Genomic DNA, 19,889 nt, shown 5'->3' with positions numbered 1-19,889 from the left:
CCACAGCCTCTCACAAATATCTCTCTCTCTCTCTCTCTCTCTCTCTCTCTCTCTCTCTCTCTCTCTCTCTCTCTCTCTCTCTCTCTCTCTCTCTCTCTCTCTCTCTCTCCATGCCTAAGAGAGGAACCTGGTCAGTCCCTGTGAGAAATTTTGCAACATTTTCTGTTCAAGCAAGAGTTCATGAAAGACTTCCCAAACAGTACAAATGACTGGATGGTCTGGGAAGTATTCACTCTGGAAATACAGTGAGGGGTTAATGAAAGGAAGAATATTGGAAAATGTGTGTTAATTTAGATTCCTGTGGTGTGTGGATGGAAGGACTGGGTGAATATAGACGGCAGAAGAGGTGAGGAGTGTATGCTAACTAAAGGCAGGAAGTGAAGGACTGGATAAATATTAGACAGAAGAGGTGATAGAAGCAATGGACTAGATATACAGAGATAAGGAAGGGTTGAATAAATATTAGACAAGAGGTGATAGAGGCAAAGAAGGACTAGATATGTAGAGACAAGGAAGGGCTGGATAAATATTAGAGGAGGTGACAGAGGCAAAGACTGTACACTAATAATGAAAAATAGATAAAATGAATGACAGAGGGAAGATGAAAGAGCGAAGAACAACTAAAATGGATGATAAGCAGGTGGAAACACCTACAAACAAGCCTATCAACACCCAAACACCCCTAACACACACACACACACACACCCCAGCTCCTCCAGTGTGAAAGATATTCATGTATAAGCAAGCCATTTTAGCCCACAATCCAAACACTTCACCCCTGACCTGACGTACCAGCACGCATACTCACTGCTGTGTTGCTGGTTTTGCTGGACGTGTCATTCCTGATTGCTGTCTGTTCATTTTGGCCTAAAACCTTCATGCTTCATCCTTCACTTCCTGTTGTGAAACTGTTGCAAAGAAGGGAGAGTTTTTGTTGCAACATGAATTCCAAATCAGATTCAGTACTTTTATGAAATCTTTCAAGACGACAACCCTAATATTGAACTTCATCACCACACACACACACACACACACACACACACACACACACACCAGTTACAATGCTTACTTCAGTGCACACTCTTCACTCCTTTAGAGATGAGCAAATGAGTGAACAGTGAATAAATCTGTTAATAAGCACACTGTGTTTTGGTGCAAAGAATCAGACACTGCCATATTTTCACTGCCGTTCGCCACTCATGTCCAATGAAAGGTTTGTGGTCTGCCTTCACCATAGTCTTCCTGGCACTTACAAATCAGGGCCACAAACTGAGGAGAGCATTAGAGTACTTGGAAGGAAACCACTGGGAAGATCTTGAGATGGTGTGTGGAGGAAGGCATGACAACACTCAACAATAAGGAAGAAATTGTCTACAGCTGCAAGTGGGAGATACTCATGGGCTGTCCAACCCCAGAAGGGAAATTATGGACAAATAATGATGCAATGAAAGGCACACCTGAATGGACTGCTGGCCAGCTGATGTCTCTTGAATGCTCCTCTTCCTCCTCTTGGTTTTACTCCCTGCGTGGTGGCACTGACGTCATGTCTCCCAGTCGGTCTGTGGAATTTTTTTTTTTTTATGTAGGAAGGACACTGGCCAAGGGCAACAAATATCCAATAAAAAAAATGCCCACTGAAATGCCAGTCCCATAAAAGGGTCAAAGCAGTGGTCAAAAATTGATGAATAAGTGTCTTGAAACCTCCCTCTTAAAGGAATTCAAGCCATAGGAAGGTGGAAATACAGAAGCAGGCAGGGAGTTCCAGAGTTTACCAGAGAAAGGGATGAATGACTGAGAATACTGGTTAACTCTTTATGTTAGAGAGGTGGACAGAATAGGGGTGAGAGAAAGAAGAAAGTCTTGTGCAGCGAGGCTGCGGAAGGAGGGGAGGCATGCAGTTAGCAAGATCAGAAGAGCAGTTAGCATGAAAATAGCGGTAGAAGACAGCTAGATATGCAACATTGCGGTGGTGAGAGAGAGGCTGAAGACAGTTAGAGGAGAGGAGTTGATGAGACGAAAAACTTTTGATTCCACCCTGTCTAGAAGAGCAGTATGAGTGGAACCCCCCAGACATGTGAAGCATATTCCATACATGGACGGATAAGGACCTTGTACAGAGTTAGCAGCTGGGGGGTGAGAAAAACTGGTGGAGACATCTCAGAATGCTTAACTTCATAGAACCTATTTTAGCTAGAGATGAGATGTGAAGTTTCTAGTTTAGATTAATAAGAAAAAGAGAGACCAAGGATGTTCAATGTAGAAGTGGGGGACAGTTGAGTGTCATTGAAGAAGAGGGGATAGTTGTCTGGAAGGTTGTGTTGAGTTGATAGATGAATGAATTGAGTTTTTGAGGCATTGAACAATACCAAGTTTGCCCTGCCCTAATCAGATATTTTAGAAAGATCAGAAGTCAGGCATTCTGTGGTTTCCCTGCATAAGCTGTTTGCTTCTTGAAGGGTTTGACATCTACGAAAAGACATGGAAAAGTGCAGGGTGGTATCATCAGCATAGGAGTGGATAGGACAAGAAGTTTGGTTTAGGTCATTGATGAATAATAAGAAGAGAGTGGGTAACAGGACAGAACCCTGAGGAACACCACTGTTAATAGATTTAGAAGAACAGTGACCGTCTACCACAGCAGCAATAGAACGGTCAGAAAGGAAACTTGAGATGAAGTTACAGAGAGAGGGATAGAAGCTATAGGAGGGTAGTTTGGAAATCAAAGCTTTGTGTCATACTCTATCAAAAGCTTTTGATATGTCTAAGACAACAGCAAAAATTTCACCAAAATCTCTAAAAGAGGATGACCACGACTCAGTAAGGAAAGCCAGATAACCAGTAGAGTGGCCTTGACAGAATCCATACATAAAAGGTGATGAGATAGAAGGTTGTAAAGTGATAGATGTTTAAGAATCTTTCTGTTGAGGATAGAATCAAAAACTTTAGATAGGCAGGAAATTAAATCAACAAGACATAGTTTGAGGGATTAGAACAGTCACACTTTTTAGGAACAGGCTGAATGTAGGCAAACTTCCAGCAAGAAGGAAAGGTAGATGGTAACAGACAGAGTTGAGTTTGACTAGGCAAGGCACAAGCAAAGAGGCACAGTTTTTGAGAACAATAGGAGGGACCCCATCAGGTCCATAAGCATTCCGATGGTTTAACATCATTGCAAAGAATTTTAATAGGCAGCAGCAGCAGCAGCAGCAGCAGCAGCAGCAGCAGCAGCAGCAGCAGCAGCAGCAGCAGCAGCAGCAGCAGCAGCAGCAGCAGCAGCAGCAGCAGCAGCAGGGTGGAGGAGAGAGAGGAACAAGCCCTGAATTGTCCAAGGTAGACTTTTTAGCAAAGGTCTGAGCAAGGAGTTCGGCTTTAGAGACTGATGTGATAGCAGTGGTGCCATCCGGTTGAAATAAAGGAGAGAAAAAAGAAGCAAAGAAGAGATGTTTTTGGCTAGTTGCCAGAAGTCATGAGGGTAGTTAGATCTAGAAAGATTTTGACACTTTCTGTTAATGAAGGAGTTTTTGGCTAGTTGGAGAACAGATGTGGCATGACTTTGGGCAGAAATATAAAGCGCATGAGATTCTGGGGATGAAAGGTTCAAATACCTTGTGTAAGCCACCTTTCTACCATGTATAACACAAGAACAGGTCGTGTTAAACCAAGGTTTAGAAGGTTTAGGTCGAGAAGAAAAGTGAGAGATATATGCCTCCATACCAGATACTATCACCTCTGTTATGCACTCAGCACACAGTCAGATTAGAAAACTGAGCATCACATCTTCAGAGCATGTGTGTGATGACAACCTGCCAGTTTTTGATGCCTTCCATTGCAGTAAGTCAAGCACCAGAGCTTTGGTCTGTGGGCTTTACAATTCATCATTTCTTTTTTTTTCTTTTTCTTTTTTTCAGTGCAAACCTTTCCACCACTTTGTGGACATGACATGACATGACAATTAAAAACTTTCAGATTTTGGAATTTTGGACCGAGAATTCTCAATTGTGCCAACAAAATACAGTATTCACCTGAACCACCTGTCAGTCACAAGGCTCCCAGTGAGGTGTGCTTGTTCCTGAGTCATGGAAGTCTCCCAAGGTTTCTTCCACTTGCTCTCCGTGTTACCACCTGCAGGGAAAACGCACACATCAATACTCCTGCTGCTTGATACATGTTTGACTCACAACTTAGTCTAGAATTTAACCATTCACTACAACATTACACAGCATGGAATGCACAGCTGAAAACATTTATATGCACATTCAAGAAAGGAAACAATTAAAGAAGCAGATTGTGCAATTTCTAGCCAGTATAATGCATAGACATGGCTGTGAAAGAAAAGAAATGCTTCATGAAGGTCTGGGAGTCAGGAAAGATGTGATAAGTACTAGTAGTTAAGAGAGTTCATCACCAAGATGGATAACTAATTTTTTCACACCCTCGTCTCTGGTAAAAGTTACTCATAAAAATGATGGGCCCAGGGCAGGTCTTTTTCCACTCAACCTTCCACATCTTCTAATCTTTGGTGGATTAACTTAACAAGTAAAGGTTTTCATACGAAGGGCGGCAGTTCACTCAAAGGAAGGGGATCAAGTAAATCCATTCACACCTTTTGGCTGTGGGCCTTCCCTCCCCTTCATCTCTCTCTCTCTCTCTCTCTCTCTCTCTCTCTCTCTCTCTCTCTCTCTCTCTCTCTCTCTTTAATAGGCTGTTTGGATAACTATTTCACTCTAGAGAGAGAGAGAGAGAGAGAGAGAGAGAGAGAGAGAGAGAGAGAGAGAGAGAGAGAGAGAGACAGAGTTTGGCCAGTGATGGGAGGGGTCGGTGACTTGACACGTATTCCCACACCTGGACACCAGCAACCACCACCACCACTCAGCAGCCTGCAAAGATCCTCAGTGCATGTGAAGTCACTCGGTGTTATCAACAGAGATGGTGACCAGCATGAGGCCACATATTTTTGAGGGCTTCATGGATAGGGTATATCTGTAGGTATATCTGATATTGCTTGTATGTGAGAGAAGAGTTTGTGTCTGTGCTGCCACCTGGTGACAACCACTCGTTCTAAAAGCTCCCCAATATTTAGAGGGGAGTGAGGACGGAAGAGTGGTGAAAGTAGGGGGTTTGGGAGGAGGGGTGGAAGTAAGCCACCTCTATTTAACCCGCCATTATTACCTAACAACCCCAACAGATACTGCTTAATTTCCACCAGTTCTCAGACCTCACCTGCAGTGGCTGCGTCACGGTACCTACCTACCTACACCACGTGTCGCTTTCCTGCCACACCGACGCCGCCCCGTGACACTGACGCCAATATTCACAACACAACGAATACTTGCCGCTGCGTGACAGTCTTCGAGAAGAGAGGGAGGGAGGGGGGAGAGGCATCAACTCCCCCTCCAACGCGCTAGTGATGGGGTGAGAGGTAATAAGATGGCTTTTGGTAGTTCGCTCGTCTTAAAACACGCAATGAATCAATCATTATTATTTAAATGTTAGTGTCCTTTAGTGCAACATGAAGTCGCTATTTAATATCAACCGATACAATTCCAAAATGAAGCTCATGAAATGTGGACACTGAGGGAGTAAAAACACGTCATTATGCTGAGGTCGTCGACTGGCGGGGCGGTGCCTCTGTCTGCCCGCCTCTGTCTGGGGAACTCTTGGAAATGTCTACAATGCAGTGCAACAGTTTAGGGTTATTATTCATTTGATGGCTAATTAGTTAAATGTTTTAAAGTTACAACATCTCACATGTGAGACATCTCACAATGATTTCCTGGAACACAATCGAGAATATTGCCACAGGTATGAACACTAATTGCAGAAAATAATTGCTTGCCTTGGACGAGTGTAGCATAGTAAAGTATAAACACAAGTGGATATTCAAGTACCATGATAAGTAAACATGGCGGTCATCATAACACTAACAGCAGGCAGCTCCCTACTTGTTTTTGGTGGTAAGAGGCGGTATTTAGGCTTATTTTGGCTCCCTACCCAAAATCCCCGCTTTCCCACCAGGTCCCCAACATTGTAGGGGTTACAAGCCGAAAAAACAAAAAAAAAAAAAAAAAGGAAATGAGAGCCGCGCTGCTAATCTAGTAATTTACCCGATGACAAACTGCAGTGAAGTGAGCTAGTTCTTGATACTAAGTTAAATATTATACGACCACTGCAGAAAAAAAAAAAAAAAAAAATCAAACCCTCATTTTCAGAAACAAAACTTGCAAAATTACATAAGAACAACCCAACGACAGGGAAGGCCGCCCTACAATGCCTGTATATACCACCATACTGTGCCCCCTCCTGCGTAAGGAACACGAGCACACACACAACACATTACCATACCAATAAGCAGTAATACCCTCCCCCACAAACACTAGTTACTGTACATGGCAATTTTATCTTCCTTGACACGGGTAGCTGCCCTCTCTCTCTCTCTCTCTCTCTCTCTCTCTCTCTCTCTCTCTCTCTCTCTCTCATATTGTAGATACCGTAAGTTATGTAATTAAATCAATCTGATTAGTACATAAATGTCTGTTGCTCCTTGAGATTCACTTGCAATATTGAATTACTAAGTCAACATACGTACTACAGCTGGAAGTGAACTTTGATATGATTTACCAATAAGTTAGCGTGGGTGACGCGGGGTGACCACACGAAGGCGATGAGGCAACACGGAAAAATATAACGCTCTCATCTTCACTGGGTCTGTCCCTCAAGATATGCGCATAAGTATGGAGTGGGAAGTCTGCCGGTAGTGCGTTACCAAGATAACCAGGAATCTTAAAGTCCACTGCCGACTAGAACATTACCAGGCAAAACAACCGCTATATCAGCAAGTTCTGTGTATACCGACAATGATATTCCAGCCTCTCCTTTCTCAATATTGTTTAGAAACTCAGCGCTCTGATATCAGTAAGCCTCTGCAGATGTTGGCAGCCCTGCGGGACCCCACAACACAGCGCCTCGCCACTTGCTGATTGGCTAAACCTTATTTAGCCGCTCACATTTCGCGCTTCGCTGCCTGACGCAAGCCGCGCCGCTCACCCGCTCGACACCACAGGAAGAAATGCATGGAATCTGTGCGAGGTGTCAGGAAGGGATTTGTGAACCTTTTGGTGGCAATGCACATTGTTCCTGCGTGTTCCTCTCCCCCAGCAGTGGTAAAGATGAAGCATTATAAGCCTTTACCTCCCAAATGCCGCCGTGCAGGAAGCTGGTGAAAAACGGCTTGCCAGCCATCGCCGCCTTCACCATAACAAACTTATTCCGCGGTGTGTTTGCGCCACCAAAAGGAACTTAAAGTCCCTCCTGCGCGCTTACAAATGGTATTCGATTTTCACTTGTTTGGAATGGAGTCTGCGAGTGATATTAATACGAGGGGGTACTTGAGAAGGAAATGATAAATAATGGTGTTGAAATGTTTACATTAAAATACATAACGAGGCAAAAAAGTAGATATTGAGTACACACACACACACACACACACACACACACACACACACACACACACACAACACAGCCTGGAAAAAAATAATAATAATAATCACGTAGAAATAAACAAATTAAGGAAACTTTACACATACTGCAGAAGGAAACTTTACACAACCTGCAGTAAAGAGACACGGGTAAAGGAGAGAAAAAGAAGAAAAAAAAAAAAAAAAAAGAAAAACTAAAAAGAGTGACCTCCAAGTACACGCTGTCAGGACTAACCACCAACCAACACAAGGGTCTCAAGGAGGAGAATACACATGAGAGAGAGAGAGAGAGAGAGAGAGAGAGAGAGAGAGAGAGAGAGAGAGAGAGAGAGAGAGAGAGAGAGAGAGAAAACGCGGAAACTATGTGGAAAAGGAAACACAAATTTTGAAAATACACAAGCATACTGGATAAACACACACACACACACACACAAGGAATAACAAGACATTTCATCATCTCAGTGCTCTCTCTCTCTCTCTCTCTCTCTCTCTCTCTCTCTCTCTCTCTCTCTCTCTCTCTCTCTCTCTCTCTTCTCTTCTGCAATCTTTTATTCTCCCGCTAACGAAGAATAAGGATGCTGCTTCATCCAACAACAACAAGACACACGAGGAAAGAGATGGTGGATGAGCGCCTTCCTGGATGACTTACATTCGTCTCCCATGGGATGAGCTCAAAGCCATAACTGCCTGGGAGGTGCCTGGGAGATGAGAGATGCTGCCAAAGATGATAGGATGGTGGAAGTGGTTTAGAGGAGAGATGCAGGGAAATGATGCAGTGGTAGAAGAAATGATAGGATGCAGAAAGAGAAAATAGATGCTGAGAGATGACAGAAAACGAGGAAATACGAGGATAGATTGAGAAAGAAGGGTTGCCTGGTACTATTGCACGAGATGAAAGGATGATGGCGGGAAGGGAAAGATGAGGCATCGAAAATAAGACTAAATCATGGAAGGGAGACATGATGAAAGTGCACCAGAAAAGGAGTAACGAATGCTGGGGAACACACACACACACACACACACACACACACACACACACACACACACACACACACACACACACACACACACACACAGATAATGATACTGAAAGAGATGAAAAGTATGATGCAAGGAAGATGATACTAAGGAAGACATGACTGTGCAGGAAAGAAATAATGGGTGTTGAGAGAGAGAAAAAAAGACGAAGATAAAGAAAAATAATGCCAAAACGAGAGAAGGAGAGGACGAGGAGGAAGAGAATTTCTGGAGAAGGGTAAAGGTGATGTGAAAGTTTTTTTTTTTCCTTTTGCCAGAGAAAAAGTTTTTTTTTTCTTTTGCCAGAGAGAAAGGAAGGAGGTCGGATGAGGCTGCGTACGTGTTAAAGAAGAAGAGAATATTAAAGAAAGAAAATAATAATAAAGCTAAAATATATGGAGAGAAGAAGAGGAAGCAGAAGAGAAGAAAAGAAAGAGAAAAATGAGGAACGATTATGGTGGGCACTTAGAAAATGACGTGAAATTTATTACTACTGCACTAAAGAAACACACACACACACACACACACACACACACACACACACACACACACACACACACACACAGAAAATTTAACTACGACGCAACACACACGCAACATCAATGGTATACAAATAAAAGATAAACATACGCACATGTTTCATTTATACTACAAACGAAATAGTATAACCTAGAGAGGAAATTGTCAGGTATACATAGAAAATGACGCTGGATTAGTCAAAACTCCATACATTTTAGACGCATGCCTGCGAAACACCTGACAGGATACGACAGGGTTGTGTTTCTACCAGTGTGTGTTGACCAACAGGTGTGGAAAGTTGTGGGAGGCTGACAGGTGTATCGAGAGAGAGAGAGAGAGAGAGAGAGAGAGAGAGAGAGAGAGAGAGAGAGAGAGAGAGAGAGAGAGAGAGAGAGAGAGAGAGAGAGAGAGAGAGAGAGAGAGAGAGAGAGAGAGAGAGAGAGGGCGTGGGAAAACTTACAGGTGTGTTCAGGTGTAAGTTGAAAGAATGACAGGTTTGCATAGCGATTCTTGTAATAATTTGCTCAAATGTTGTTCAAACTTAAAGACAGAAAGACACTGCTCTCTCTCTCTCTCTCTCTCTCTCTCTCTCTCTCTCTCTCTCTCTCTCTCTCTCTCTCTCTCTCTCTCTCTCTCTCTCTACGTTCCCAGAGTGGAAAACGTTCTAAGCTTCTTATTGGAGTTACTTTTTTATTCATTTATTCATCGTTCAGAGAGAGAGAGAGAGAGAGAGAGAGAGAGAGAGAGAGAGAGAGAGAGAGAGAGAGAGGTGGGGGGTGGGGGGAGGGGCTTACAAAAGTATCGGTGTCCATGTAGTCAATTTCTATGCTTTAACATTTGTGTGTGTCTGGGTCCAAGGTGTCATGTTTTGGTTCCGCACCATGTTCACTTTTATGTTTCGGAGTTTAATTCCATTTCTATTTGAACAGTGCGAGAATTGTTGAGAGATAAAAGTACAACTGAAATATATATCAATGGAGTTGTGCAGGAATGATAGTGCTAGTAATTGTGAATATTATGATATTGATTACACTGGTAGCGATACTACTACAATTACTACCACTATTATTACTACTTCTGTTACAACTATTACTACTACTACTACTACTACTACTACTACTACTACTATTGCTGCTGCTTGTGTTTCTGCAACAAATAACAACGACAACAGCAACAACAACAACAAATGCAACTGATCTTACTATTGCTGCTGCTGCGCTGCTACTACTACTACTACTACTACTACTACTACTACTACTACTACTACTACTACTACTACTACCGCTACGTATTATATAACAACAACAACAACAACAACAATGATTCCCTCCTCTCTCTCTCTCTCTCTCTCTCTCTCTCTCTCTCTCTCTCTCTCTCTCTCTCTCTCTCTCTCTCTCTCTCTCTCTCTCTCTCTCTCTCTCATTTTCAGTTGCGCGTTTTTCCTTTTTTTTACCTAGTTTTCCCTGTACATCGAGGTCAATTTATTTCCTCCTTTATCTGCACTGTTTCTTTCCCTTCCATTCAACAATTTTGAAATCTCTCTCTCTCTCTCTCTCTCTCTCTCTCTCTCTCTCTCTCTCTCTCTCTCTCTCTCTCTCTCTCTCTCTCTCTGTCATAGACTACAAGTATCGTGAGATCAAATTAGCAGCAACCATTTTTTTTAAATATTATTTACTTATCTTATTTTATTTTATTTAATTAATTATTTTTTATTTTTTATTTTTTTTGTTATTTGCGACATTAAACGGCATGTTCCATTTTCGGATTTAAAGTGTGTGCGTGTGTGTGTCTGTGTGTCTGTGTGATTCACTTACGGTCGTCTGGTGGTCACCCAGACAGCCGTTCCCCTACGGAAAGAGCTCAGAGCTCATAGTGACCGATCTTTGGGTAGGACTGAGACCACTGACACACCACACACCACACACCGGGACAGCGAGGTCACAACCCCTCGGGTTACATCCCGTACCTACTTGCTGCTAGGTGAACAAGAGCTACACATTAAGAGGCTCGCCCATTTGCCTCGCCGAGCCCGGGATTCGAACCCGGGCCTTCTGAGCCAAGTGTACTAACCACTACACTACGCGGTGTGTGTGTGTGTGTGTGTGTGTGTGTGTGTGTCAGTGAAAAAACACGCACAAGACATATATCGGAATGTAAATAAGAGAAATTTTAGTAGGCTGTATGTCACCCTTACATCAATTTCCCTACACACACACACACACACACACACACACACACACACACATACACAACGCGTGCACGCGAGGCCCTGGTAGGATAAATCTGACTATTGAAAATTCTTTCATGTATTTCCTCAGGTGAGAGAGAGAGAGAGAGAGAGAGAGAGAGAGAGAGAGAGAGAGAGAGAGAGAGAGAGAGAGAGAGAGAGAGAGAGAGAGAGAGAGAGCCTCCTCCTCCCACATCCTTTCTTTCTTTCTTTTTAGAAAAGTGGGGTGAAGCGAAGTAAGAGTGGGGATAGAAGAAGGATATAGTGAGAAATATTGAAGTATAGTAAGAGTTAACAGTGTGTGGGCAGTCCACGTTGCTATTGTTGATAGTGTAGGTAAAAATTTGTTCTTTCCTCGCTCTTAGACACTGATATAGTTAGGTTTGAGTTTCCAACCTATAAATTTGCAGCTGGATGTAAGTGTAGGTGTAATGAGTGACATATTTGTGTGGTGATTAGCTAGTTTTTTTTTTTTTTTTTTTTTTTAAGGCTCGTATGTACGTGTTTCTCGTGTGAGTGTTTTTTCGTATTGATGTTGATGTTCGTGTTCCAAGTTATGTGTGAGTGTGTGTGTTTGTGTGATGTGTGGTGTTGGTGAATGTAAATACTGAATGTAAAATAATGTTGGTTTCGTGTTTCAAGTTATGTGTGTGTGTTTGTGTGATGTGTGGCGTTGGTGAATGTAAATACATATATACATGATATAATTTTTTTTTTTTTTTTTTTTTTTTAAGGCAGAGACCAGCTAAACCATCACCATCCCTATCCAACAAGACTGCCTTATTACTTGTTTATTTACATCCCACATCCACAAACACATCTACACACACACGCGCACACAAAGGGCGAAAAAAATATATGCATATATATATATATATATATATATATATATATATATATATATATATATATATATATATATATATATATATATATATATATATATATATATATATATATGCACATTTTTGTGCACATTTTTGTGGATATTATATGTATGTGTGTTTATATATATATATATATATATATATATATATATATATATATATATATATATATATATATATATATATATATATATATATATATATATATATATATATATATATATATATATATATATATATATATATATATATATCCTAGGAGAGAGATAATTAGCATTTTTTTTTTCCGGATTTGTTCTTGTCCTTCGCTGTATTTTCCTTGTGCATAAAGAACACTATAGCCAATTAGCACCCTTGATGTATCCCTATATCATAATTGCGTGTAATGTAAATCATAGTTTGTACATATTCAATAGTGCTCATGTCATGCTCTCATAAGTTTGATTCACTAGATTCAAACTTGTATAAACCCTGTTATAAAGAATTGAATTTTCTGCCGCAACTTGATAATGAATGTATCTCATCTCTTGTCTTTATTCATATATATATATATATATATATATATATATATATATATATATATATATATATATATATATATATATATATATATATATATATATATATATTTTTTTTTTTTTTTTGTTTTGTTTTAATCTTCCCTATTGAGTTGATTATGAGCAGCATTATTGAGTTTCTTCCAGTCGTACATCACTGCATCTGGCAACCACTTACTTACTTGCTATGTATTATGAGCAGCATTATTGAGTTTCTTCCAGTCGTACATCACTGCATCTGGGAAGCACTTACTTACTTGCTATGTATTTCATAAGTGTCTATAAATCTGACGTATTCTATAAAATCTAACTTGACAAATTCATGTATTCGATAACTTAAACTTCACCACACGTGAACAAACTCTCGTCCCTTCTTGATAACACATCGCAGTTCCCCCACCACATTAATATCACTTGTCGGTGGGGTGGGAAGGCAGAAAGCACACGGCAGTGAGTCATTTTTTGTGGTGGTTTTGGGCGAAGCGTATGAAGTTTGCTACCTTGTTCTCATTGGGAGTGGCGGACGCAGGCATTTGTTACATAATCCGAGGCAGGGTAAGTAAGACGTGGTGTAGCTTTGCTTGTCACTAAAACAACAAAGTCTTCATAAGGGAAAAGTTTGCAGGGGAAGTTAGGCCTCTGCTAGTCTCTCTCTCTCTCTCTCTCTCTCTCTCTCTCTCTCTCTCTCTCTCTCTCTCTCTCTCTCTCTCTCTCTCTCTCTCTCTCTCTCTCTCTCTCTCTCGTTTCCTTTTACTCCTTCTCTCTTTCAGGCACAAAACACCGAAAAAAAATAAATAAACTTACCAAGAAGAATGATGGGAAGAAGAAATAAATGAGCAGATGAATACAGGGAGGAAAAAAGATGAGATGTACTGAAAGAAGAAATGAAAGATGAAATGGCAAAATGAGGAGAAAGTGGAATGAATGAAAGAAGAAAGTAAGGAAGGAAAGAAACAAACGAACGAGCGAATAAACAATGCAATAATATAAGGATGAAAGAAAGCAAGGAATTACGGAAGGAGAGAAAGAAGTAAATAAAGAAGAAAGGTAAAAAAAAAAAAGCGAACGAAAAAAGATAGAAAACAGCAAACAAAAGCAATCAAGAACACAAGAAACAACACACACACACAAAAAAAATTACGACACAAGAATTAACACCAACACCAAACACACACACACACACACACACACACACACACACACACACACACACACACACTCGCACCAAAACAATGGAAACACCAAGCTTTACGAGGGTTGCTCCTGTTACAAAGTGGAGTGTGGCAGTGGAGACACACACACACACACACACACACACACACACACACACACACACACACACACACACACACACACACACACACACACACATACAGAGAGAGAGAGAGAGAGAGAGAGAGAGAGAGAGAGAGAGAGAGAGAGAGAGAGAGAGAGAGAGAGAGAGAGAGAGAGAGAGAGAGAGAGAGAGAGAGAGAGAGAGAGAGAGAGAGAGAGAGAGAGAGAGAGAGAGAGAGAGAGAGAGAGGGGAGGGGGGCGAGGGGACACACTGCAAGAGGAGAGTAATGGCGAGAGATGCAAGGTGTAGATGGTGAGAGGGAAGAGAGTGAGAGAGAGGGAGAGGAACTGAGATGAACAATGGATTGAGATGTGTGTGTGTGTGTGTGTGTGTGTGTGTGTGTGTGTGTGTGTGTGTGTGTGTGTGTGTGTGTGTGTGTGTGTGTGTGTGTGTGTGTGTGTGCGCGCGCGCTCGCGCAACCATGTGAATTGATTTGAACTGAAGTGAATTGAATTTATTCTTTCTCGGATTTTAAGTTCAAAGTATGGAGAACAGCTCCTGTTATTATAAACATTGTTTCATCCAACAAATACACACACACCCACCCACCCACCCACCCACCCATCCACATTCCCCCTCTCTCTCTCTCTCTCTCTCTCTCTCTCTCTCTCTCTCTCTCTCTCTCTCTCTCTCTCTCTCTCTCTCTCTCTCTCTCTCTCTCTCCACACGCAAAACCAAATATGCAGACACACACACAAAAAAAAAAAAAACACAAAATCAAATAAAAAAAGGAATTCACTCAGAACATTTCATTGGCACTGCATGATAACAATTCTACACACACACATGACAGTTCCCTCGTTTCCTCTCCCTTCCCTCTCTGCATGGGCGGTTTTATAGAGTATTCAGGGCAAAGTTTCATCCTCATCTTCTCTCCGCCGGTTTAGAGATCACACAGTCATTAAAAAAAGAAAAACTTTTTTTTTTTCAATCAGCTCTAATTTCATAGTTCCTCTATAGTAAGTTTATCTCCTCGTCTTGCATCGAGCACCGGAGGGAGAAGTGGAGGGGAGGATGGGAGGGTTAGGTGAAGCGGGAGATGAAGGAGGCGGAGGAAGGGAGGCATGGAGAGATGAAGAGAAGGGATAGGAGGGGGAAAGATTAAAGACATGAGGAAGGGAGACAGAATGTGTAATGGAGAGATGCAAAAAAAGATGAATGGAGGGAGACTGGAAGGTACAGTGCTAGACAGAGAGAGAGAGAGAGAGAGAGAGAGAGAGAGAGAGAGAGAGAGAGAGAGAGAGAGAGAGAGAGAGAGAGAGAGAGAGGATTGTTTATAAATGATGTGTGATACTTTTCAGATAGTTTCATCTCTCTCTCTCTCTCTCTCTCTCTCTCTCTCTCTCTCTCTCTCTCTCTCTCTCTCTCTCTCTCTCTCTCTCTCTCTCTCATCTCAGTTTTCATCTCTATCAACCCTGATTTATTTCCTTTTCCTCTTCGTTTGTCTGTCCCCACTTACTTCTGATCAAAATTACTTCTTATCTTTTCTATCTCAGTTCCCATTTATCTTCCTCTCTTTTGCATTTCTAATCTCAACGTTTCTGTATTACTAACTTCAGCTTCTCTTCCTTGCATTTCTCCCTCTCTTCCTCTTTTACATACAGTCCGTCCTTCAATTTTCTCTCCTCCTCTTTCTCTTCCTCCTTCTCCTCATCCTCTTCGTTCGCTTACCGTTCTTTTTTTTTCCCCTCTTTCTCCATTATTGCCTTCATTTCAAGTCTCCTCTTCCCTAGATTTCCATACGTCCCTTTTCGCATTTTTCATCCTTATCTCTACCTCCTCTGATATTCCTTCATTTTTTTCATTCTTTTCCATGTCCTTTTTTTTTCCATTACTTGTCTCAAATGTTTACCTTATTTTTTATTTATTTATTTTTTTTACTTTTCTATTATGTGTTCTTCTTTTCGTAGTTTTATCATTTCGTATCTATATCTTTTCAATCTTTCAAATTTATTCCTTTCATTTTCTGTTTTTCTCTTTTTTTTTGTCTCAGATTTACTCTTAAATTTCTTCAATTATTTTTTCTTACACATTTCTGTTTTCATTATTTTCAATGCTCTATTTACATTTTTTTTATTATTATATCGTTTTATGAGCAATCATCTTTCTTCTTCATTTACTTTGTATTGCACCTCTTTTATTTGTCTTTCTCTTCTCTGGCTATGCAATTTTCCTAGTTTCATTAATTTCATCCGATCATATTTGTTTTTGCTTTGACTATTTTCTAGAATCTCTTTATAATTTCTTTGTTCATATAATTTATCACGCATTTTGTCTAATTCCCTCATTCCGGAAATATTTCTCCTTCTCCTTCTCCTTCATCTTCATTTGTCATTCTCTTTTCACAGTAGTTTTCCACTTTTCCTTATATTCATTAATTCAACAGATATTCCTTCATCTCTCTCTCTCTCTCTCTCTCTCTCTCTCTCTCTCTCTCTCTCTCTCTCTCTCTCTCTCTCTCTCTCTCTCTCTCTCTCTCATCTTACCATGCTTTCAATATTATTTTATCAGTACACTCTTTCTTTCCTATATTTCATGTTCATCCATTCACTCTCTATTCCTCCATTCCACAAGTATTCCATCTTCTTAACTCTCTTCTTCTTTCCATTCATTTTTCATCATCTTCCCTTGTTCTTTGGACATTGCAATCTTTCATTTTTAAATTTATAATCATCTTCTCTCGCTCTATTACGTCATTTTACAAATATCCTATCTCCTTTTTCACCTTCCTTCTCTTCTCTTCATCATTTCCTTCCCTTCTTCCTCTTTTCCCTTGACTACGCTCTCTTTCCTTCTTAAATTTCGAATATTCATCTTTCCTTTATACTTAAAAGTATATACTATACACCTGCAGTTAATATCAAGACTCTTGAAATTTTTCCTTTGTTTATCTTCACTTAAAATTTTATAGGCAATTTTCATGTTTATAAAAACAAAAAGACTCGCTACTATGTTGTACTTTCTCTAACACACACACACACACACACACACACACACACACACACACACACACACACACACACACACACACACACGCGCGCGCGCGAGCACATGTAAGAAAAAAAAATTATATGTATATATATATATATATATATATATATATATATATATATATATATATATATATATATATATATATATATATATATATATATATATATATATATATATATATATATATATATATATATATATACGAGGGATACACCAGACTTTCTTCATTTAGTGCAACGTTTGACCTTGACAGAAGGCATCATGAGACACTGCATGACGTGGCGATGTTGTGAAGTCCACACTGTGTAACAAGCAAGCCAGCAAGAAATGACTAGAAGATAAAATCAATTTATTTCAAATAACAAAGCTGCTCCAAAGATAAAGAAAAAATAATATAAATAATAATTTAATAGAATTATCAAATATACGAATACTTCGATTTTTTTTTAGAAAATCGTCTTTTGTTGTTATAAAAATTCTTTCTTTTACCGCATATTTAAATTTCTCAACCTTATCTGCTCCCTCCCAAACCCTCAACCTGTTCTTCTTCTTCTTCTTCTTCTTCTTCTTCTTCTTCTTCTTCTTCTTCTTCTTCTTCTTCTTCCTTCTTCCTCCTCCTTCTCCTCCTTTTCCTTCTCCTCCTCCTTCTTTCTCCTCCTTTTCCTCCCCCTTCTCCTCCTCCTCCTCCTCCTCCTTTTCTAATACAACCACTGCTGCTGCTGCTGCTGCTACCACCGCCACCACCACCTTTTTCCTTCTACTTCTCCCTGGCATCCCCCACCCTTTGAACCTTCCAGTGCACATATGATTTTTTGTAGATTTTTCTATCCCTGCTGCGGCGGGAGAGTGTGCCGGGGTGCTGGTGACTTGAGCAAAGTTGAAAATGTGATGAAAAAAAGTGTACCTGTGAACCTGCAGCTTGTGAGAGAGAGAGAGAGAGAGAGAGAGAGAGAGAGAGAGAGAGAGAGAGAGAGAGAGAGAGAGAGAGAGAGAGAGAGAGAGAGAGAGAGAGAGAGAGAGAGAGAGAGAGAGAGAGAGAGAGAGAGAGAGACTACGTAATTAGTTTTGTAGTCCCTGAATGTAACGGGAGCAACGGGAACAAAAACGGAATAAACATGAACAGTAGGAACACATAAGAAAAGGAGAAATTAGGATTACAAGGAGGAGGATGAGGAGCAAGTCAACGAAAGAAGAACATATAGGAACAAATAAGAATAAGTAGGAAGAGCAGACACCAGGATTATGAAAAAGGATAAAAGAATGGGAAATACATATGAATAATAGGAATACATAGGAAGAGTATAACAGAGGAAGAGCGGATACTAAGATTAGAAGATAAACAAAAAATAAATACATAAATAAGTGGCAATACATATGAGGGGCAGATAATAAGGTGGAGAAAAATGGGAAGCACGTAGGAATGAGTAGGAATACATGGACAGAGCAGGTGCCAAGATTAGAGGGAAAAGAGTGTGAAATACATAGGAATGAATACGTAGTAATACATAGAAGGAGAAGATATTATGATACGACGAGAAAAGAAAATTGTAGAAGAAAAATAAGGGGAATCTTGAAAGAAGAGAAGAAAAGAAGAGGTTGGAAGAGAGAGAAAAAAAAAGGTTGAAATAACGATGATATATGAAGATAGGGAAGAATGTAAAAAAAAAAAAAAAAGGAGATGAAAAAGAAATGATGATTATACAGGTATGCATTAAAGATACATGAGAAGAACTGATACCATGACAGAAGAAGGGAGGGAATACATAATAATACATAAAACATATACATAAATCACAATGACGTAACAAAAGAGAGCGGATAATAAGAAAAAAATATATATATAGCAATACACAGAAAAAAAAAAACCTTGACAAGAGGAGGAAGAAAGATGAAGAAAAGGAAAATACATAGATACCTAGAAACACACATGCAAAGAAGAAATAACATAGATATCTACTGAACTAAGAGATACTGACAAAAAAAAAAAAAAACAGTGAGAGGGAGAAAAGGACGGAGTACAGCACGGTGGAGGAGGAAGTGAAGAAGGAGGAGGAGGAGGAGGAGGAGGAGGAGGAGGAGGAGGAGGTGGAAGTAGTGGTGGTGGCGGGAAGGGGTGAGAGTAGCAGGAACCATGATAGGTCAAGAGATAAAGCAACACAAAACAAGGTAATATCCAGCGTACAATGGCATGAAAAGAAGCAACAATAAACTCGATTGGCAAGAGTAACAGTGAAAACGAAAGGGAGAGAAAGGTCGCATCTTTTTCCGTTGTGATATTGTGAATAACATATGCGTGCCTTATATTGTAAGTCACTGCTTACTGTTAAGAACACACTGCGCTGTACAGGGAATAAATCATCGTCAACATCGGACACAGAAACCAGACAAAAAATTAAAGTGTCAAAAAGCATAAGTAAAGCCAAAAAATAAAATAAATAAATAAATAAATAAAAATAAAGAAATATATGAAAGTAAAAAAATAAATAAATAAAAAAATAAAAAGAAGTCTGGTATTCTGAAACGCGTTGCTCTCTCATAAGGAATATTTTTTTAGTCATCATTAATATTAGTTTTTTTTTTCAGTTTTTCCTCAATTAATGATACAAAAACTTTTTTTTTTTTTTTTACCACTGGAATCATGAAAACGTTCTTGAAGACTTTCACAACACCCAATGAAGATAAAATTAATCAAAATAAGACGAATGCTTTTCTCTCATCCCTCTCCCTATCCTTCCATCTCTCATTCTTCATCTCCCGCCCCTTCTTCCTTCCTCCCTCCCTCCTTCCCTTCCCCTCCCACGTCCCTCCCGCTTGCCTCCCTCCATCACGTTGCAGACCTTCATTCACTCAGAGTTAATCCATCACATCTACTCTCCT

The 19,889-nt window shown here is 40.1% G+C and overlaps 1 protein-coding gene across 12 annotated transcripts in view; it reads right to left on the bottom strand.

Moving 5' to 3' along the window:
• Positions 1-19,889, bottom strand: part of LOC135097824 (uncharacterized) — a 66,720-nt gene that overhangs the window by 2,915 nt on the left and 43,916 nt on the right. For 2 of the 12 annotated variants that reach the window (XR_010266166.1, XM_063999893.1), the window contains exons 2-4: positions 4,023-4,122; positions 1,458-1,559; positions 809-908 (exon numbers count right to left, since the gene is read on the bottom strand). Coding sequence is in view for 4 of the 12 variants with exons in the window: in XM_063999893.1 (XP_063855963.1) it covers positions 884-908; positions 1,458-1,559; positions 4,023-4,122 (227 nt within the window). In the remaining 8 variants the exon portion in view is untranslated. Of the gene's footprint in view, positions 1-792; positions 909-1,069; positions 1,270-1,457; positions 1,560-4,022; positions 4,284-4,603; positions 4,649-4,842; positions 5,000-5,247; positions 5,343-6,618; positions 6,772-7,188; positions 7,222-19,889 lie in introns of those variants that run through there. The other 10 variants (XR_010266165.1, XR_010266161.1, XR_010266164.1 and 7 more) reach the window with 10 other exon arrangements.

The sequence above is a fragment of the Scylla paramamosain genome, unplaced genomic scaffold, assembly GCF_035594125.1.
Source record: "Scylla paramamosain isolate STU-SP2022 unplaced genomic scaffold, ASM3559412v1 Contig33, whole genome shotgun sequence".
NCBI classification, from domain to species: domain Eukaryota; kingdom Metazoa; phylum Arthropoda; class Malacostraca; order Decapoda; family Portunidae; genus Scylla; species Scylla paramamosain.
Note: the sequence above shows the minus strand (reverse complement) of the source record. Positions and strands in the feature narration are given on the sequence as shown.